We start from the raw sequence: 22855 nt of genomic DNA on the forward strand, positions 1-22855 counted from the left end.
AAACAAGAAACTCCTAAAGTCCTCTTCTTGAAGTATTACAAAGTGTCTGTAACCCAGGATTTCTTTCACACACGTCACAGTCCTGCAAACATTTACAAAAATGATCTCTTTTCTCAGGTGCCAAATTCAAGCTGAATTAATTGGACAAGTAGAGAGAATCTCACGTACAACAGTTCACAGGATTGCACCTTGTAGATGAAACATATTCACTCACTCTTCCATAAATGTTGTGGCTGACCTTGAGGAAATCATCTTTGCAATACCAGTAAGTGAAGAAAAATATTACTTCTTCATTCACATTTTATTCCTCTATTTAAATTTTCGGTTCTGGAGATGGTGTGTGACTATCCCTGAAGTGTATTTATGAGATGGATACGCTGAGCTGTTACCCTGATCACAGCCACACTTGTACAATCCACTGGTATAACCAGAGCAGGCAAACCTGAGCTCAGCTAAGCCAGACACTGTGTTTTAACACTCTCCTATCTGCCCACATCAGCTCTGCACTGGGTGGCATGGATTTTGGAGCTCCGAGAAACACAGAACATCCTGTACAGCTCAGAGAAGGGGTGCACACAGAGAATTTTACAGCAGCATTTGCAGGTCAGATAATTTAGCCAGTGTTAATGGCAACTGCAAAACCAAGAGCTATTTAGTGACTGTATTGCATTAGGCTGAAGGGAAAGATTAGGGATAAAAGACAGTAGAAACAGCTTGCTCCATCACTCCTGCCCTGTGGCTCTAACTCAGCCCCACTGAATTACAGATACATTCTTGAGATCACATCAGCAAGTGCCAGCTGGCAGCACAAACCCTTGATCACGGTGTCAGCACAATGAGGAAAAAGGGTCCAAGGAAACCTTCCATCTTCCTAAAGCCCCAGTGGCTTTAGGATACTCCAGAGCTCCGTTCCTCACCAATAGCAGGGGATGCAGTCTTAGGAAAAAGCAGCAGATGATTAATGGGAGCTGTGGCTAAGCCTGGCAGCTCAGTTCAGGTTGGGCTGGCAAGCATCAGGTACGTGCTGGAATCTCTGCCTCATCAACCTGACACACGTTTGAGGAGTAAGGAGAAAACAAAATGCTATAGAATTCCCCTTGGGAGCATATGAACTAAGAAATGAAGGCAAAACCAAAACAAATTTGAAGCATGATTCTGCCCTGAGACCCAATCACAGCTGAAGAATTCCCTTTGGAGATACAGAAGGCCAGGACAGGTTTGGCTCTCAGTTACTCTCCAAGTGAGCAAGAAGAAATAAAAGGGAGGTCCAAGTGACTTGTGCTCATTTTGGAATCTCCAGTTTCTGTAAAGGGAGATGTCACTCCCAATATTCTAGCTAGTCACCAGTCAGGCTGATGCATTCCTCTGCAATTACACTATTACAGACAATTAATTTCTTCCTTCATTAATGTGAACAGCAACACAGCATTGCTCTCTGCCAGCTCATAAACAGCTGCTGCACTTCACCCCCAAGAAACTGCACAGACACAAACAAATCTAATTAGATTTATCTTTTAGAAATTCTTACTCTCTAAATACCTCTAAACATTTCTCCTTCTGATGGGCCAAGTTCAGAGGCATGATGAGGTATGAGAGGTGCAGCATGACTTTGGCTTTCACAGCTTCAGTGACTTGCACTGCCCCTCCATTTTGATTCTGTGACAACTGAAAAACAAGTCTGAAAAATCATTTTCTCAAAGCTATAACCGAGCACCATAATTTTATTTCTGCTTTATTCTCTTTGCACCTACTGTTCAAATAGCTTTGCTGGAAGGTCTATGTTTAAATAAAACCTAAAATGCTTCAGTTCTGGTATACGGGAAAAATGGGGGGAGTCCTCATTTCATGCACACTACCTGGGTGATGTTTCTGTTCAGACAGCCAGCATAAAAGGCTACAGACCTTTTAATTCTTCAAGTCAACAACTGCAACAATGATCGTAATAGCTCAGGGGAAAAGCTAAAAACAACTGCAGCCAACTGAATTGCGTAGCAAATTCATGAAGGAAGGTATTTCTAAGACATCAGAACTGTCACCTCAGATCTTAAATGCAATCAGGCCTCCAGTTTATCCACACCTTATCTGAGCAATACTCTATACAGGAAAATGAGGTTGATTTGTCAGAGTTGTTATTCTCTTCCTTTTTCCTCTCTTTCTTTTAATTTTTTTTTAACTCCATCCTCTCCACCTCCACAGTATTCCCAAAGGTAGAGATAAAAGTTTTGTAGTGAGAACTGGGTTTTCAACTAAACAACATCTTCACCAAGAAGGATCACTCTTTACAGAATATTTCACAGGAAAAAGTAATACCTAAAATATACGGTTAAACAATTCCTTGAGATTCAAAGTGGCACCTCTGTGCCTGAAAGGAGCAGTGCTTCAGATATATGGGACTTCAATGCTCATCTTTCTGCACCCTTTTGGAAGGGCTTTACATCCCTCTGTGAGGCATCAGTTGTAAAATGAACCCTGCTATTGACAACCAAGAAGAAAGCAAATGTTCTCACAATAGGGCATCTTACCCAGTAGACCAACTCATGCTAGAAAATATGGAATCACGACACTTCAGCTACAAGCAGTGACATTTTGAAGTGCAGCCAGTTAAGCAAAGAATCACAAGCTTAATTATTTGTGGAAATTATTCAATTTTCTAACAGAATTTTTTCAGCAACCATAAAGAAAGAAGAGAATTGGGATAAAAAGAAAATGGAAATTTAAAAAGTCAAGAGAAATGTTCGTATTAAAATAAAAGAGATTTTTCCCTTAATGTTTTGGAAGGAATAAACACTTTTAATTCCCAGACCGCTGCGAAAATCTGCCTCTAGTAAAATGTAACTAATGCCCAAAATACAGTTTTAAATTAAAGGTCAGCAGGGAACCAAGATCTCTGCCCAGCAGAGAGTAAGCAGCTTTTTGTCATATCCCCAAAGACAGACAACAGGCTTCAGAGCAGAAAAGCCAAAGATAAGCATTTTTCTAGTTTCAGCTTTTCAGAGCATTCAAACATGCACTGCTAAATCCCATTCATCTGTAAGGAAAGGGTTATGCCAACCAAATATGAAAATTTCTCCATTCTGAAGTTTACAAGTTACCTGCTTGTTGCAACCTGTTTGGCAACTGGACAAAGCAGATCCCTCACACGTGGGATTCCTTTGAGGCCAACAACTGGGTGGGCAGATGCACTGAAGGGGAAGATGTGCCCTGGAGTCCACTCTGCCCATTAGGGCATCTTCATGGCTGTGGAAGTGTCAGCACTGCAAGCACTTGGCTTCTCACCAGAGCCCTCAACAGGAACTCTCAAGAAAGCCAGTCCCCAGGACTTCAGAGCAGTCTTTGCTAAGGGCAAAGATCACCTGGAATTTCACAGCAGTAAGGAAAGCTCAATGCAGATATTCCTGATCCAAACACAAGTGCCTATTGTCCAAGTGAGAGGAGAAACAGCCCAACCACCTGCAGGAGAGCAGATCCAAGTCTGGCAGCTTCAACTCCCAACAGCAGAGGCTTTCCATACACTTGCAAGGCATTGTGAAACCCTGAACTTGTTAGCTCTCAGGGAAAGGGAATTAACAGCATGACAGCTCCACGGGAAGATGAAGCAGCCCTGGCTCATGGCAGGGAGTGTTTTGACTACGATGCAGCCAGTCTGCAGATTGAATGTGTGATAGTTCCTTTATGTTGGCACCCAAGGTGGTCTCAGCTCACCCAGCTGGCCCTGACCACTAGGAATGATACCTCTCAGATATCATAGCTGGGAAAAAGAATTCCCAGCAGCTTCCTTTGGTATGTGCATGCTGTTGTATTGATTTAATCATAGCTGCAAACATCAAATTGCACAAGGCAAGGTGCATTTTCCCAATACCTTCTGTGATTTCTAGGAAATGCATACAGCCCATCTCGGCCCCAAGATCAGCCAGGAGCTCTGGGACCCAGATCTGCACCACAGCCAAAGCCACCCCAGCTCAGTCTTTGTTCTGTGCCTTGGTTAACTCTGTGCATAGGAGGGTGGGCTGGGTATCATCCAGTGGCAACAAGTAAAAGCCAGGAACAGCTACAGACTGAATCTGACCCCCCAAGAAATAAAGCACAGGTTGCCAAAAATATTAAAATATTCCCACCAAAGCTTTTCAAAAAAGAAATCAGAAACAAAAGGCTTTTCTTTTAAAAGAAGAAAGCAAAATACCAGCTTTTAAATCCCTGTGCCTCATAATTGAGCCCAGGGTTATGCCACAATTCAGGTAAATGATGTTTATATAACTGGTATTTGGCTGAACACATAATTCCTATTTAACAGCTGAAAAGAGGCATTTTGGGTCTTCAAAGAAATCTGACAGGTAATTCCCACTGTAGTTCTGCAGGGTAGCTGAGAAGTAATTATCCTTCTCACTAGTAAATCAATTAGGAATGAATGTATGGAAAGCTTTTCTCCTCCTCCAAGTAAGCGCTAATCCTCTAAGCACTAATGAGCAGACAGGGCCAGCAGCAATGTGCAAAGCCATCAGAAATCAGCAGGAGCTGTGGGGCATGCAGGCTGCAGGCAGTGCCTGAGTGAGTGCCTCAGGAGAAAACACCTTGCCTGGAAAGGTCTGCATGGCCCATGTGTGCACACAGGCTCTGTGCATGTGTGTTAGTGCTGGTACCCCCCTCCCCACTCACTGCCTCGAGCTAAGAGCTCTTTTGCAGCTCACAAGAGATCCCTGCATCATGTTCAACAAGGCAGCACTTCTGCTGCTGGAGATGAAGCACAAGGGACCTGGGCTGCTTCTTCTGGGATGCAACCGATTCACCTGTTGCTTTGTGGTTCAGTATTGGCAGCTGTGCTCAGGAGCTCAGCAAAATCATTCTGCTTACTCCCCAGGCCTCAGGAAAAATATTCACCCAGAGAGACTGGGAGAAGACTACAGCCCTAGTGCATTGTTGCAGTGCATAAAAGAGGAGTGGGTGGACAATAAACCCAAACCTGAATTTGACAAATTTCAGATGCTCTGGTCCAGCGACATTTGTTCAGACATTTCTCAAGTGCTATGTGAATGGCTGGAATTGCTTTGAGAGTCAACAAAGCAGAGTTCAGACAAACCAGCTGTTTAAGCATGCACAGTAACAATGCTCATATATTTAGCAGAGGTAAAAAGAATGGAAACAAGTTGTTCCCACAGCAGCCAGCACTAAGACTGGTTTCCTATGAGTTTTCCTTACAGCTTGTCTCTACATTTCATAAGATTTTTCAGAAGGGATGAGAAGGGCACAGATAGGTCCAGAAATAATTTCCTTAAGACAGAAAACCAAAAAAATTCTTTTATATTTCTAATCTCAAATAAGTAAACAGAAGGTAAAGACAGGACTATATGCCACTATATGATGAAATGTAGGTGGTTTTAATTAAAAAAAAAAAAAGACTGCTAATCTGTAAAGCTCAGTAGCCTGAGAAATTGCTAGAAGATAATAATATATCCTTGTACTCTGATTTGTGAGGGAGTCTTTACACCAGTGACGTAGGATTTGTAACTGAGCATATTGCCTGTGCTTTTGGGTGGGCAGAGTTGCTTTGGAAACAGAATGAAGAAGAATTAACTCTTGAGTGCCCCCCATATTGGATATAGGATGGGTGTGAAACCAGAAAACCTCACTACAAAACATTTTAATCTGTTTTGCTCAGGAAAATAAAAAGGTTAAAAAAAAGTCAAGGTAGATGTCACAACATTTCAGCTCCTGCATCAGGGAAAATATCAGCCAAACTCTGGCCAGTGCATTCTTCCTCTTCCCTGTACATCCAAACACACTTGGTAACCAGAGCTATGTCTGCCTCAGGGTTGCACACACTGACATAAGCATCAGTCCCAAAACATCTGTAGACTGACCAGCGATGGAAAACACAACAGTCATAATAAGAACAGTACAAGCATCAAGTGACTAGTTTGGAAATCTTCTGATGGGGACAGGATATGGCCAGTTTGGAAGTGATCAAGCCAAAATTGTTACACTGTCCAAACACAACTTCCCTGTCAGCAATTAGCTCGTGCTGCAGCCCTCCCACATTGATTTCTGTGGGTAGCTGAAAGCATCTTTGTCCCACTACCTCCCCTGAATCAACACAGGCAATAATTTTAGACCAAAAAGGCACTGAGCAGCAGTTCCTGGGCTGTGCTTGTGTGAGCCAGCTGCAGCCCTAATTGCATCACGTGGGAAGAGTGAGCAGGGGGTTGGAAATCTGTGACCTCATCTTCTCTCCTACACAACCTAATCAAATTGTAGGTCTTCCACCCACTCTCACAGGCATATTCTGCTTTCAGCCCCCTTACATGATGCAACCAAAGAAAATGTCATTTACTTCTTTACCTCCAAATGTGGGGGAAAAGAGTCAAATGCAGAAATAAATGCCTTTTACTCAGTATTTCTAATAAGGAGACACAAGGCAGGGAGATGTGTAATAGCCAAAGACGGTGTAAGCAAGAAATCCAGAAATATTTGTGTGAGTTCTTTAAAGTTGTAACAGTCAGATACAAATAAAAGCAACCTTTTTACTTCTCCAGCAAATTCAGAAGGGAATTAAGCATTTCATCACCATCACAAGTAAAGCAGGATCAGTTCTATGGGATTCCATGGAATTGCATCAGTGCAACTTAGACAACAAGTTCATGCTCTTGTGAATTACCAACAGATTTCACTTTAGGATCATAATTTCTCTCAGAATGCTGCAATTTTGTTTCTATAGCTACCAGTGCAATGGCTCTCCCTTACCTTCCTCTTGTTAGTGGGACTGACATACAGGTAGCTCAGCACAGTCTTCAGGCCTACTTTGTCATTTAGTTTTTCATAGGTAGTGCCATAGTCTGTTGACCTGGAGAAAAGAGGAGACAAAAAGAGTTTATGTGGTTATTAGAGCTTAGGGGAAGGGAATGACTGTGTGAACAGATGCTCCAAGTTACAGTTTGAGCATTATTACGCTTCAAACACAAGATTTTATGTTTCAATCAGGGTGGCCAGCAGAAAAGAAAAAATAATTTCAGTCCTTTGGGGCAGTGTCTGTCTCTGCATTCATTAACCATACACATCTGGGGAGTTGTGGTGCTCCCATGCAGGTGAGCTTTGGGGCCAGGCTCTGCCCTCGTGTGCCAGTGTGGGACTGCAAGTGATATCTACACATAAGAGGTCTCTGATATCAGCAGCACTGTTAGTACAAATTCTTTTTTCAGACAAATCCAACATAAGAATCCAAATTAAACCAAATAACAGCTTTATTTAGGTAGGTTGATTTTTGACTTGAAGATGAGGATCCAAATACGGCTCAGAATTGTAACAGCTGAACTCATGTCTAGATAAGAATGTGCCTAAACTGGCATCTTGAGTCCTCAGTCACCCCCATCCTACTTGGTGCCAGGTATTTAATTTTTCTGAGTTACAGAGACAGATTCAGGCCCCTACACTAGCAAATCCCACCCAGAGGAGCAGATGATCTGGGGGTGGCATTAGCCATTCGTGACTGGGGAAAAGGGCTGCTTCATCACAGAGGGGTTTCTGCAGTGTCCTCCTCCTCATTTGTGGGCATCTTTGAAACCTCACTGCCCTGCTTGTTTCTCTACTGTTTTCTTACTTTGTTTTCCTAACAAACAAGATTTTTCCTACCAGAACAACCCAACAGCTACATTGTGCAGGACCCCACACCTGAGGAGTGCTGAGCACCAGCTGATTTTAGGAGGGAGGGGTGTCAGACCCTGTCTGAAAAGCCCTCCCACCCCATGCAAACAGTGGGGAGAGCCTGGCTCCCAACCCAACTCAGCTTCTGTCATAGGGACAGAGCAAACACAGCCCTCAGCAGAGGGACAAGGAAAGGTCCTCATAAAAAGCCTACCTAGACATATCTACAACTTTATTAGGATGAGAATCCATGGCCTCTGCCCTCCTCTCTGATCACACTTCTTACTGGACAGATAATCAGAGGACATGCAGCAATTCAGTGCCTTTCTCAGTACTGTGCTCCAGCAATTTGGTTTCCTAAGTTCAACAAGCCTCTAGAATATGCAGCTTTATGGTTCTTCCTGAGATCAATCCTCTGCTCCTTTTCTGTCTGGCAGAGAAATGGCCCAAACCATTTCTGGCATCACAGTGCACAGTGCAACTCTCGTGGCTGGAAACTGAGCAATGCCACAGCCTGCACCCAGCTCTGCTGCTTTCCTTGCTGCTACTGCAGTCCAGAGTGACACCAAAAGGGCCAAGCCACAAAACAGCCAGCTGGTTTCAGGCTTACAAGCAGTAGGAATCATGAAGTCAAAAGCTTGCTTTGTTACTGATGTGGCTCCAACACATTTCCTTCAGTGCATCCTTCAAGGACAACTCCCAAATACTTTGTAAAGTCCTTTCCTTAAATGAGTTGAACCAGCCTTTCTCCTTTGAACAGTCACCAGCCAGGGTGCTTCAAGTCTCAAACAACTTCCTTGTGTTTTGGTTAACATTTTAATTAAAAAACCAGAGCAAATACTAGCTCCATTTGCACTTACCACTCTTCTGTACTAATGCACAGTAATGCACAGCAGTATCACTTGCTGGGCTTCACACAGATACCCCAAACAATACGACAATCATGTACTGTATTTTCATAGTATTTTCCCACCCAGAGTATCTTGTCTCTTGTCTTACTAGGTATTAATATCGAACAAACAAACAAAAAATAATAGCAGCCTTCCCTCTCCAGCCAATCTTGAAACTGAAGCAGCTTTATTAATGAAATGGAATAATCCAGAACAATTCATTCCAGTACGTGAGGCCTCCTACAAACGCAAATTCTACAAGTCAGGAATCCTCAGGTAACACTAAGCTCCAAGCAGAGGATAACAGACAGAGGGCAAGCAGAGGCACTTCCTTGATCCTACCCTTCCAACAGCACTGCAGCTATGAGCAAGCCACTTTTGTGACTACACATGTACCAGCCACCAGGCAGTGAAAGAGATCACTGGTTTCAATCAGCATTAAAAGAGAATACAAATAACAGTTTAATATTCTGACAGAGCTACTTTGCGTTTGTTCTCTGAGTAATTTTAAGATCTCCCAAAATGCTTTCACACTTCTAAAGATGCAGGCTGGATGCCCTAATGACTCTTTCTCATTAAACCATTATCACTCATTGCATTTGCCCTTTCAAAGGATAGCTGGAAAGGAAGTAGGATCATTATTTCGTTAGCTTCTCTGAGGCTTTCTTTATTATCATGACAGTCACCACTGGCTTCACAGAAACATCTCAAAGGATATCAAAATAATATACTGTATTTCCATGGCACTTTTTCTGGCCAAAAAAAATCTAAAGCTTTTGTCTTGTACTAATCCATTCAAACTAGCAAAGTCCCAAAAGCCATACTGGGAAATACTATCTCTGTTCTAGAGATGAAGAAGCTGAAAGCTTGCATAGGTAATGGTTCATTTTTTCAAAAGCAGGCATCTACAATTAGCCATTTCAGCTTCTGCAATCATCTAGCGTAGGGCTCAACTCCATCACCAAATTGCCTAATTAGAAAACAAGGATTAAAAAAAAAAAAAAAAAAAATTGGCTGCTAATTTTAGCTACCCAAGCCTGAACATTTAAAGAAATGTGACCCACAGGTGGAACAGAAAAGTTTCAAGTCAGTTTTCAATCTTAACTTGAACCCCTCTCCTTTACTAATTACTTTTAATTCCAAATTAACTAGGCACACATCCTTACAGTTGTTTGACACTACAAGCAGACTGGATACCACATTGTCTCCCATTCCCCTGGTCACAATATGATCCCCTTCCAAACACATTACTAAAGTAGTGGAGGGGAAGAAATGTTGCATTTATATCAAAATGACAAAAGACTCAGTGATATAAAAGGTTGTGTCCACGAGTCACAACTGAAAAGCCTGCCTTGACTTTGTTCAGGCCTTTAATGGCAAACTGATCCTGCCTACCTGGGTCTCCTCTGGGCTGCTCCACTGAAGCCATTCCTGGAATCTCATCACCTTGGAAGGTTGTTGCTGCCCTCAGTCTCAAGCTGATATTTGCATGTGGTTTCTAACTATGCACATGTGTATACATAGAAGTGCTTTTAACAACACTTTCATAAAATGCACCTCAATACGCTGCTGGTAGCACAGAAACTCTTACAATACAGGACTAGGAAAGTTACAGGTGTTGTCCCCCTGCACTCAGAACTAGTGAAGCCACACCTTGAGTGCTGTGTCCTGTTCTGGCCTCTCACTCAATAAAGTCATTGAGGTGCTGGAGTGAGTCCAGGGAAGGGCAACAGAGCTGGTGAAGGGTGAGGGGCACAATCTTGGGAGGAGTGGCTGGGGGAGCTGGGGTTATCCAGCCTGGAGAAAAGGAGACTCAGGGGTGACCTTATCACTCTCTACAAGTGCCTGAAGGGAGGGTGTAGGCACCTGGGGGTCAGCCTCTTCTCCCAAGTGACAGGACAAGAGGACATGACCAACCTCAAGCTGTGTCATGGGAAGTTCAGGTTGGACATCAGGAGGAATTTCTTCACAGAGAGGTTGATTATACATTGGAACAGACTGCCTAGAGGGATGGTGGAGTCAGCATTCCTGGAGAAGTTCTAAGACACTGGACATGGCACTCAGTGTCATAGTGTAGTTGGCAAGGTGGTGTTGGGTCATTCAATGATCTCAAAGAACTGTTCCAGCCTAACTGATGCTGTGATGTGGAATGGACTCTGGTCATATATAACAATCCTGTATAAACTCAGTCCATGTGTTTTGTCCCATGAGTCTGTAATAGTACGGATTTGGCCCTATTTCTGATGATGACATTGAGGATCTAGGGTTTTGCTCCTCACCAAATTCTGCATATTCCATTTGGAAAAGCAAGGTTTATAATGTAGTGCTTTATTGGGGTACTGCAAATTCTCCCATAATTACATCCTGTTCTAAACAGTGGGAGAAAAAGAACCATCTGCTTGATTCCATTGCCCTCCTGTGATGATGTTTAAACCATTGCTGCAACATCCCCCAGCCTGGCAGAGCAAGGTGCAAGGGATACACCCAGGCAAAGAAACTTCTCTATACAAAACCTGGTCAGAAGTCAGAGCACCACAAGCTAACAAAATCCATCTTGTTCCTCTAAATCTGAGCCTGAACTGCTCTGTGAATTCAACAACCTGGCCTGACTTCATACTGTGATAAGGCTTGCTCAGTCACAGAGATATGGAGTAGAGGTGTGGAGAGGCAGAAAGAATGCCATGTGCACAGCTTTTAGAGTTCTCCACTGTGATGCTTCCCATCTCAGGGCTCTGTCAGACAGAGAAAAGCAGGTTTGTTTGTTTGAAGTCTCACCTATTCAGCTATGGAGATAGGCTATAAAACATGTATCAGTCTCTCAGAAGAAAAAGAGCTGCAAATGCTAGCACTGAATGACTGGGATGAAAAAGTTAACCTTCTACCAACCCTCCTGACAGAGGGTTTCTCCTCTGTGCTGTGACTCTCTCTCTGTGTGGAGAAGCAGCCATTATTCTTTTGATTTTAGATTTTCAGCCACTTTCTAAGCTTTTTCTAAAGCTGATGCATTCATCTCCAGCTCAGAGTCCCATTGCACATACCTGCAGCCCCACACTGAAAACTGTGGAGGCACAGCTCTGCTTAAATTAGCAGAATATCCAAACTCTCTCTGCACTTCAGAGAGCAACAGGAACTTGCCACATTAATATTTGCTTCACCTCTCATGGGCCTGCAAACTGCCTGCAGCATGCTTGTCTCTCCATACCCCAAACAACTTCTTGCTTTTACTCATTGGCCAATTTTCTCCCAGTTTGCCAGAAAAACAAAAACCCAAGAGGAATGAAGTTTCTACAAGTTTCATGAAAATCAAGAGCCAGCAAAAGGAGAGCAATTATGAGGGCTCTGAGAAAAGCTGCAGCATAAAAGTAAATCCCATGAAGCATGAGAGGAGGCACATTTCCCTGGACATCCAGCTGCAGGAAAACATTCAAACACAGCTCGCATATTAATACTACAAAGAACCCAACTGCACAACACAGGAACTCAGGCAGCCAGTCTTCCACCACCTGTGAAACATGGTTCCTTCTTCCCCTTCCTCCCCTCAAATTATCCTGAGACAAAGACCCTTCTCAAGCTATGACACACGGAGGAAAGACCCTCCTGAGTCAGAGTCCACTGAGGCACTGGCCAGAAAGACCCACTCTTACCACTGCAAGGCTGTCTGGTTGATCTGGTCCATACACACACACTTTTGCTGATAAATAAAAGAAAATTCAGAACAAAACATAAAACCCCACACACATAACAAGAACCACAAACAAACCCCCCACAAATAAAAAAAGCCCAAACAAAACAAAAAACAGCAGACAAAAAAAAACCAAACAAAAAACCATCAAACCACAACAAAACATAAACCACGTTTAACTAGATCATGGCAAAGGACCTTTTAACCCAACAGCCAGGACACCACTGGTACTGTTATCTGACAGCATCAAAAATGACATCAATGGACATAACAAACAAAATCTAATTCTTAGTCCTTCCCTTTCTGGCGTTGACATACATCTGGAGGTGGACATTTTACAACAGAAGTATCCACAGAAGTCCTGTGGAACTAAATCTGCTCACTAATGTGATAACTGGTAAAAGATTCGTGTTAATCATAGAAGTATTGAGGTTTGTATAAACCAGAATATTAAGGTCTGAAGTGAATACTTGATAAAGAAAAAGTGTGATTAAATCATTCTGTTTTAAATCCCCCTGTTATGTATATTATGTTTCCAAATAATTTGTATCTACTACCAGTTTGTAAAATCAGACTCTCCAATAGTCCAATACATTTTGCAAAATCAGACTTCCTGACTTTGTTTTATCAATGACTGCCTCTCTACAAAGACCAGAACTTCTCGATTTCTGCCGGTTTTATCTACCAAGACCAGATGCTTATCTATGAGACTGACTCCCAGAGACTTTACAGGGATGTTTATTTCGGCCACCACTGCTTGCCTGGCAAAATTATGACAGCAAGAAAGCAAAAATTATTGATTGCCATGGGAAACCACACTATAAGAAGAAGCTGCAAACCAAAGTTTGATGGAGCATGGAGTGGGCAGTGACCCCTCGTGCCTCCCCAGTGCTGTTCTGCTCTGTCTATATAAAATAAAGCAATCTAAATTTTGCTAAATATTGAGACTTTATGTTTCTCATTTATAACACTAACCAAGGAAGTTCCAGCGTGTGTAGTCAGAACTGGCCAGTTAAGAAAACAAAACATTTGCTGAGAGTTTGTTTTTACCCAACCACGAGTTTAGCGACTGCAATAAATGTAAAACCAGAATATTTTACGATTGCAAGCAGAAAGAATTGCCTCCCTTTGTCTCCATCCTATTAAAGGAAACTAAGGGCCTCAATGAAAGTCTGGGGAACTGAACAGAAATCAAGCAAGCTCATGGTGCTGCTTCCTGGTGTAATGTCCCAGCCTACAGCACTATCAGAGACTCCCTAAATTGAAGATGATGTCTTTGCATGCAAGAGCCATCAGTGGGCTTTTGGTTCTATAAATCTGTCTAATCCCACAGGGAAGCTTCTGGCAACTTCACTATCACATGGTAATAAACACCCCAGCTCTGTGCTGTATGAAGAGAGGCTCCCTTTTATTTTAACTGCTGCCACTTAGCAAGTACAAAACCATGGAGCCCCATGCTGCCATTGGTGATTTCACTGATTGTTGTCATATTCTCCACAGATCTTTTTTTTTTTCCCAGTCTCAAGACTCGCTGTTTATTCAGCCTCTCCTTCCTTGTACAAGCTATTCATGCCTCTGATAATTCTAGTTTTACTAGTCCAATTACATCTTTTGTCATGGATGCTTGAGGGACCAATCTTCCTGAAAAAAAACCCCAACTATCCAAGTATATCAGCATAGACCCAGAGTAGTTACAACAATCTAAATAAAACCACTTTCTGCCATCACACACAAGGTTTTACATTGTCAATACTTCTGGAACCACAACTCATAGTGGACTTTCAGTTCCATAAAGTTTCAAAAGTATCTAAAACCAGAGACCCTACTGGGGAAAAAGAAGTTCAAGCACATCATAGTTTTGGCAATGTCTTTTGAAAAAAAATCTTTTTTTTTTTTTTTCCTTTTCGTTTGCTCGTCTTGTAAACAGTAGAATATCCACCACAATTACTATTATGATCCCAGCACCCTTCCTCCACCCCTTTCTTTTTTGATTAATGGTGATTCCCATCACTGAACATCCAAAAGACTTGAAGATGACCTTTGTTGATGAATTTCCATCTAGAGTGGAGACTGGCAAGGAAAAATGAGCTGTCATGATGCACTAGTTTTTGTGATTAGCAGTTTAAAATAAAGTTGAGAAAACTAGGAACACTGGCTTCATCTTTTTCTTCTTCTTTTTTTTTTTCCCATATTCTTCTCTTTCTTTTTTTTACAGGAAAGATATCCTCTTTTGTTTATTCCATATAAGCCTTTGGGAAGACACTGGATGTCCCAGAGGTTTAACAAAAGGATGCAGAATATTCCACCTCTGTAATTATGGTCAATGAAACAGAGGAGTTGCAAATATCAGTCACATTTGTAGTGGCTGATTGCTCATCAGCATTTCATTTGATCTCCATCACACAGGGCAGGGAGGCTGTTCACACCAGTCATTTCCTGGCAGAGATGACTACCCAGATGGGCTTGAACAGTCTATGGAGATGCAGTTTTTGTGCACTAACCCTACAGGCATGGTGGGGGCTCACTTGAAAGCCATATGTCTGCATGGTGCTTGCACTTGTCCTGTAGGAACACAGTGATGCTTTAGATATCCCCAGCAATCACTGACCACCCAGAACATGACACAGGGTGCCTAAATAGCATTCACCATCAGAAAACAGGATGTTCTTCATCAGTCCCTGCTCTTTTCTGCACCCTTACCTTCAGATGCACCATTTCTGTGGAAAAGCAGAAGTAATTTCAGATCTATAATATTCTGTAGTACCACCCAAAGAAGCAAACCCTCCTTTTGGGAAGCAAAGAGGGAGGGCAAGGGGATTGCAGGAAATGGGTAGAATGGCAAAAAACAGTGAGGGATGCTTGGCAAAGCAGAACTAGGAGTCACCAGATCAACCAAAAAAAAACCACCTTGAGCACCAGAGTGGCATTCCCTGCTCTAGGATATTTAGAGGCACCATACTTCATCCACTGTGGGACACAGATTTGGCTAAAGGCAGCTCTGAAGCTGTCTCAACATTTTGCTTCTACCTAAGAATGGCAAACTCTACTCTTAAGCAGAAATAAACCGATGGATCAATCAAAATCCAGCCAAACTGATGGATCCTAACATCTGATGGCAGGCTAGAGCCTGTACTATAAAAGCCTGAAGCAAAGAATCCTTTCAGAGAACCTGGGAACCTGATCAGAGCAAGCAGGCTGCAGGTGCAGTGGTTACTAAGCTTTGCTTTATGCTCTGCTTCTGAATAGTCCACAGTAGGCAGGCACAAAAGCAACAAAGGTTGGTGCCTTCTACTGTGAAACTGAAATAATTCTACTCCTCCATTTGTAAGATTCCATCTTCTCTACAGCATGGCCATTTATTTCATCTTAAATTTAGCCACCTAAAAAGTAGGTAGCTCTAGCTTACAAGCCTGTCCACACTATTTTGTATCTATAGACAAAAACTGAAAACTAAGAGGATGTTTTATTCACCCTAAAATAGATGAGGATGTATTGTGTCTTCCACCCTTCAGTGTTAAAAGAGACCAGAGCAACCAAGACACAAGTAGCACAAGGTGTATCACCATAAATGGGTTAGAAAATTGCATGCACTGGGCTGGCAGTTCAAATGAAGGGGAAGGACCTCAGCCATCCTGACTGAGATGAAAAGTTCATGATTTATTATAATGTTCTAGTGCTCTACATTTAAAATGTTATTATTCTGGACATGTATGAGAATTACTACAAGAAGCAGGTGCCAAATGGTATCAGGACTCCACTGAGACTTACACAATCTATCACATTACAGAATGAAGAGAGCACAGATAAGCAGAGAAGTATAATATGGATTTCCCAACAGTAGCTGGCAGCATAAAGAATATAAACAGAGACCTGATAAAATGTGAAATGGCTTCTCCTCAAAAGCTGGGATAAGCCCTTCCCTTCTCCTGTTACACCACTGATGAACTGGCAATCCTTTTGTGGCCAGGCAAAGCTGCTGCCTGCTGGCAGAAATGTTTCCTCACAGAACCTCATCAGATGAGATGCAGACACAACCCAAGACACAGCTCAGCCACTGTGAACCAGGGGCAACCTGGAGCTTAGATAGTTTCTTTTCTGTGGGCCTCCACTTTTCCTGCTCTGGCCATTTCACTACTGCAAAGTCTGAGTAAAAACATCACTTCTTTACAGCTCTTAAGAGCTACACTTCATCATTTTCCATTTGTACTGTCTAAAAGATCTGACATATTTATCGTGTTCTTGATTCTGATGTATTCTAATTTTCCAAAGAGGTGTTTTATGCATCCCTGATAAGGCAGTATATTGATTTGATTCCAAGCACTTGACTGACTCAGCAAAGATGGCCTTATCAACACATATTCAAGAAATTTGGTCTAGAGGACACTTTAATAGCCTCAAAGATAAAAGACAGCTTTGATGACAAAGCCTCATTAATTAATCAGATATTAATTAGATAATTAATTAGAAACAAGGCCCTTCCCAGGCCCTTTTCTACTTTTATTACTATAGCTAAAAATGCTTCTCTAATGATTCTCTGAAGTAGCTAATCATTTTAATTTGAGTATTTTATAGCAAAAGGGAGTGCTTTGAATGTAGGATTTTGTGAAGCACTTCTAGAAGTTCCATTTAACATCTATGCTATTCTGTGCATATTTAAACTGGAAAATTTCTCTTAAATGTGTCTTGAACAAAATGTCAAGGGGAGACTATGGAACTGCCCTCTCGCTCAACTCTTTATTTTTGTGGTAGATGTGGATGATAGAGAATTCCCTCCAACCACTCAGAGAATATGCACAGTCTTGGTTATAAAAAATACCCTGAGAGGAGCTCACCACACCCTTCTAAAAGATGGGGGCAGGTGACTCAAATCTCAGTTACCCATCTGGGGTTGAACACATGTGTCCACTCATGCCTCCAGGGAAGGTGATTTACCCAAAACTTGCTTCTGACACTGTCTGCCTGTTCTGGCATCAGTGGTAGGCAGCACTGTGGGGACATTTAGATGAACCTGACTCATCTCTAAAATAACACAAGGCATGTTAATTTTTTCAAACCATCAGCAAATCTTTGCAAAACTGATGTAATTAAAAAAGAGGGCAGTGATAAAGATAGTTTAGTCCAGTTCCTTAGACACAGATATTAAAAATTGCAGACAATTCCCAAACCAAGTTTTACAGTCAGCCTGCAGCTCCTTCCAGTCCCTACCTCAGCTGACCCCTCTCCCACAAACCTTATGTCTACCCCTACTTGTGACCCACAAAGGTTACTGTCCCCAGCAGCACACCCACACAATCTGAACATAAATACCACAGAATCCTGCCTGACCTCAGGCAAGGCTCCTCAGCACTCAGTTTCACATTAACTTAGCTTCCTGGGGAAAAATTACTCTTACTGTTCCCAAAAATTAAAAAAAAAATGAAGCTCGTGAGATGCAGCCACCTGAGACAGCTGGGGATTGGCAATGAAAGAACCTTCCAGACTTCAGAACACATCTTTACCTCCCAGGCCCATCATGACTGAGAGCCTCTACATGCTACTTTTCTGGAACTAATAGGACAGCATCAGATCCCAATTAGTTAAAATCAATATGGCCCTATCACATACAAATGAATGAGTAATATTGGCAGATTTACACAAATTTACACAATAAAGGTCAAAACCTACTATATCTGTTTATATCTATAAACATAAAGAATAATAGCAACATTAACAAGAGGATGTAATGCATAATTTCACAATTATAAGCCGCACTGAGTATAAGCCGCGCTTCCAGGTGCCAGCAACTTTTCATTCTTTGTCCATACATAAGCTGCACCTGATTATAAGCCTCATGTTACAATACAGAGTGGGATAAAAGGTATCTGTTCTATCACCATCTCTTGAGTGATCCTTATCTCAACGGCAGATATTCTGCTAATGGGCCATCCATTGAAACCAGGCAGGGCATTGTTCTTTATCTTTTCACAACCCATCCTTCCTCCAGAGAGTCATTTTCTGTCAATGGCCATTGAGTCCCACTGTGGGACTGATAAAATTACTGCATCCCATTGGGAGTTGTTCCAGCCAGGGGGAAGAGCCCAACATTTCTTACCAAGATAAAAACAGAGGTTTTGGGACACTAAGGGAGCCCCTTTCTCCACTGGACTCCAGAGGAAAACCGGATTTCTCCACATCACCACTGGACCTCCAGAGGGAAACTGCACCTTGTACAGGAGCACTGCTCCAACTGAGCCACATCTGTCACTGCAGGAGGATGCAGCCACCATGGAATGGGACTGCTGCCAACACCCTGCCTGATGGGGTGTCAGGTTGTACTCTGACTTCGTCAGGGCTTGGAGTTTGTTTCTTTGTAGTACTGTATTTCTATTTTAATTTCCCTAGTAAAGAACTGTTATTCCTAATTCCCATATTTTTACCTGAAAGCCCCTTGATCTCAAAATGATAATAATTTGGAGGGAGGGGGTTTCCATTCTCCATTTCAAAGAGAAGTTCCTGCCTTTCTCAGCAGACACCTGTCCTTCAAACTAAAACAGCAACTTTTCATTCTTTGTCCATATATAAGCCGCACCTGATTATAAGCCGCACTCCGGGTTCGAACCAAAATTTTAGTCAAAATGGTGTGGCTTATAATTGTGAAATTACTGTAATTTTGTATTTGTGAGAATTCTGCATTTCTGAAAATCTTCAAAGTTTAAACTTGTGTATACAAGAGAAAGCAATAGTGCAAATTTAGTTTTCTAAACAAGAAAACAGAATTTGGAATCATAAAAGAACACAAGTCTCAGGCTAATATTGCTCTCAACAGGTATTTTGTGGTGTTCATATTGCCACCAGAGCAGACTTTGGTACAAATTGTCTTTCAGTATTAGAAATAAATATATAAAACACAAAATCAGCACATTCCTGCATCCTTTAAAGCTCATCCATCCCAATTACCATTGAAATATCCATGACAGGATCTGCAAACCCTCCCAGACTTTTGAAATAACATTTTTGAGCATCACATAGCAGAGACATCATAATTCACCAGACAGAAGGAGCTTCCAGGCCAGATTATACAGCTGACAATGCTCCTCTGTAGGCTGCACCATTTGCTCTGCAGGGTGACCTGGTTACACAACTGGCTCCCCAGGCAAGAATCTAGGGTTGTTCTGAATGCTCCCAAATGACTCTGGTCCTTTCTCATCCAGACAGATTATGACACTATATTCTCTCCTAGTTCCTCAGAGTGAAGAATTTTAGTTGAGAAATACAGGGACAGGGATTTAAGTGCAAAAACGAAAGGCAGCTGATACCCAGTTTCTTAGTTTGTGCAATAGTCAGATCAGCAGCTGGATTACACCTCTCCTAAATTCAGCACTACACTGCAGGTATTTCACAGCAGCACTGCTTGAGTGTGAGTTTTATTCATTCCCTGAGCATGAGGATTAACAGCCTTGACTCCACGTTTTCAAAATGCAGACACTGGGGTCTAAGCTTGCAGCAATACAGATTCTGCAAAAAGGTGAGTCTGCACTTTATCATCAAGTTTAATGAATTACTGTGATCCATAGGGCAGGGTCCTCCCTTCCCCACCAAACATTTGCCAGCTGTGGGCAGCTCAGAAAGCACACAGCTGATCACTCTCACTCTACCAATGCCCTAAGACCTTCACTGCCTAATGTCTTTCAAACCAGGCATAATTTCACCCCAGAAAAGCCTCCTTTTCCTGTCATGATTTGCACTCAGCCCTCAGAAGCTCATCTAACACAAAATGCTTTGCCTTTGGGAGAATAAACCTGTTGGAATCTTTTCAGACAGGAGATCAATAAAGTGGGAGCAGCTTGAAAAGTCAATCAGCATCAGCAAGTCCCCCAGGTGATAGCTGAGTGATTATCTTTTTAAAGAAGGAATAGTAAATGGAGCACGAGGAAATGCACATCCCCTTCCAGCTCATGAGGGAAGGTATCTGAGGCTGAGACACAAGGACAGAAAAAGAAGCACTGGAAGAGACCAGTCTCTCCAATCTCTCCATTTTAATGGGTTGACTCAAGAAATATTCAGAAAGATCCAGCTTAAAATTGTTCAAACTGAGAATTGGCTGCAGTTCTACACTGCAGCTATTTCCTGTAGGTATTAGAGGAGGAATACTTTCGTTTAGAATCCAAAACACAGGGTAAATATACCTATGCTTTTACTCCTAAGTGGTGTGCTGAGAAGGCTTTTATTCATAAAGTCTTGACTTTTATCTAAATTAATTTTATGAAGGGCTAAGTACCCTGCATATTATCAATGCAAATGAAAGCAGAAAGCTGTCCATGATACAAGTCCTTTTCCCAAACACACCATGGATTTACTTTATGTCTTTAGATCTTTTGAGAAAGATTCAAACACAATCAACCTGCACACTTAAAGGTTCACTGAAGAAATAACTCTGATGTACTAAAGGCATTGGAAGGTATCCTGGGAGACCTGCAGGGTTCCTCCTTTGCCACAGGTTTCCTATGTGGTTTTTACACAGGAGGACACCTTTTGCTGCTGTTCCAACCACCTAGGCTGGTGCATAGCACCTCCCAAAGGTTCACACAGAGGAAGACATTTCAGGCTGTAAACTGAGACCCACACTTTCCTGTCCATGGCAGAGGGATTGGGCTGTGCGAGGTCCTGTGCCCTGTCAGAGCTCAGAGCCCATCCATGTAGTTGTCTATCCAAGCATTCAAGTCTATGACTGCATCTTTTGGGCCTTTAGCCATGCTTTCCACTTGAACCTGGGTTCCAGTCTAGCTCAGGGTATCAGCCTAGTGATCAACCAACTGTCCACGGATCCATGCCTAAAAGAACAAAAACTTAGAGCCAAATTCAATAAATTGCGAAGGACATCTTTAATTGTACTCTAACCCAGCAGGATTAGACCCCCTGAAATATTTTAAAGCAGTGGCACTGAAGTTCTTTCAGTGATTTTATTTAAACTAGGAAATAAATGGCTTTTTTTCCCCTTCATTTTACTTAACCTGATATTTCAAAAGCCAATGACAAAATGCAGCATGATATTAGACTCCTGGACGGTACCTTTAAGTCCCCCACGGATAATGTCAGCATAAAGGGCTGCCCATCTTTTAGCAGGTAAATTGCAATCGCCTGTGATTAATTAGGAAATAGTGGCAACTCATCATTAGCCATTTCCTTATCCCTTTTAGCTGTCTTACCAGAAAGCACGTGGTTTGTTTTAACATCAGCTTTAACATTCTGGAAACGAATCTTCCTGCAGGCTGAACTGGAATGCTCTGATATTAACCCCCTGCAGCAAACAGGGGGCTGAGCAACCACCTGGTGCAGAGGCAGTTCTGCAGGCTGGGCTGTGCACACCTCTGCAGGTTTTACTCTGAGGACAGTGGAGAAAATGAAATATGGGTACAAAAGAGGGAGATTCACACGTTGCCATGATTTCTAGCATGAGCACTTGGTCGTGGCTGAAAGGTGAGCAAGCAGTGCATGGACTCCCTGAGCATAAGAACAGGTAGGAAAAGTGATTCATCTCTGTAGTTTATTCCAAAGAACCAGGGCAGGGATGAGTGGCCAGTGGCTCAGAACAGATTAATTGTCTTCTCCCACCTTTGTCCCTTCAAAGGGTGCCTGTGAGGGCATCTGGACAAGAAACCTGCTGGATTCACACCACTGCCTTGAGTATGCTGCAGATTGCTCATGTTCTAACATTAGGCCTCAGCTATTATATGTCCAAAAGCAACTACTCATCCCATCCAAAACTGGAAGCCTCATTACAGTACAGCATGTTCCTGAGAACATCCTGCATCATCCACTTTTAAATAAGCACCAAGTGAGCCTGCATCACTTAGACAGTTGAAAATAGAATCCGGTGAGGGGATCTCCCACTACAGGAAATTTGCTGATCTTAACCAAGCTTCCCCCAATTCATTTCCCCCATCCCTCCCTCTTCCAATACCTCTTTAACCCCTCTAGTGTGTGCCTATATTAATCTCAGTCCATGAAGACAAAAAAACTTTCCCCCAGAGTCCATTTTAGACACAAATATTTATTTGTCCTTGACTCAGACGCAAGAGAATAGGTCTGTGTTAACGAGCTACAATCATGGATCAATAAAGTTCATACTGAGCTTTAAGTGCAGTGATTACTGAAAGAGGGAATGCAGAAAGAGATATAACATCGTGTACATATGCATCATGTACTATTACACAGCTGCTAAGCTTTAAAACAATGTGTTTGTAGTAATCAAAGCAGCGTGGTGAAATAACAGCTGTCTTTTCAAGCCAACTGTAACAGCACATTGGGAGTGCTTTCTAAAGGGGTTATTTCTTTGTCCATACTTCATACAACTGATGCTGAAAATAGAGAAAATAAATAATGGTGGGGTTTTGCTACAAGTCATTATTTTGCAAAGATTGCAGTTTAATAGCTCTGGTACACAAAGTTTTTCATGAATTATTCTCCCTTCCTTCCTCATGGATGAGGGCATATGATAAACATGGGTTTCTTTAACCCCCACCTTCTCTGTGTCTCTTTTTATTTTTTTTTTTACATCTCATTCTGCCACCACTTATCAGTGTCCCCGCAGCAAAAATAGGGAAAATATTAAATGCCTTTCCAGGAATTCTATCTCATCCTTAATGACACCATCAATAATTGCTGTCACAAG

The 22855-nt window shown here is 42.2% G+C and overlaps 1 protein-coding gene across 1 annotated transcript in view; it reads right to left on the reverse strand.

Annotated features, from left to right (window-relative positions):
* Positions 1-22855, reverse strand: part of SORCS3 (sortilin related VPS10 domain containing receptor 3) — a 275461-nt gene that overhangs the window by 139246 nt on the left and 113360 nt on the right. The window contains exon 3 of the mRNA XM_033065516.2: positions 6736-6835. Within this exon, the coding sequence (XP_032921407.1) occupies positions 6736-6835 (100 nt within the window). The remainder of the gene's footprint in view (positions 1-6735; positions 6836-22855) is intronic.

This window comes from Catharus ustulatus, chromosome 8, assembly GCF_009819885.2.
Source record: "Catharus ustulatus isolate bCatUst1 chromosome 8, bCatUst1.pri.v2, whole genome shotgun sequence".
Classification (NCBI taxonomy): Eukaryota; Metazoa; Chordata; class Aves; order Passeriformes; family Turdidae; genus Catharus; species Catharus ustulatus.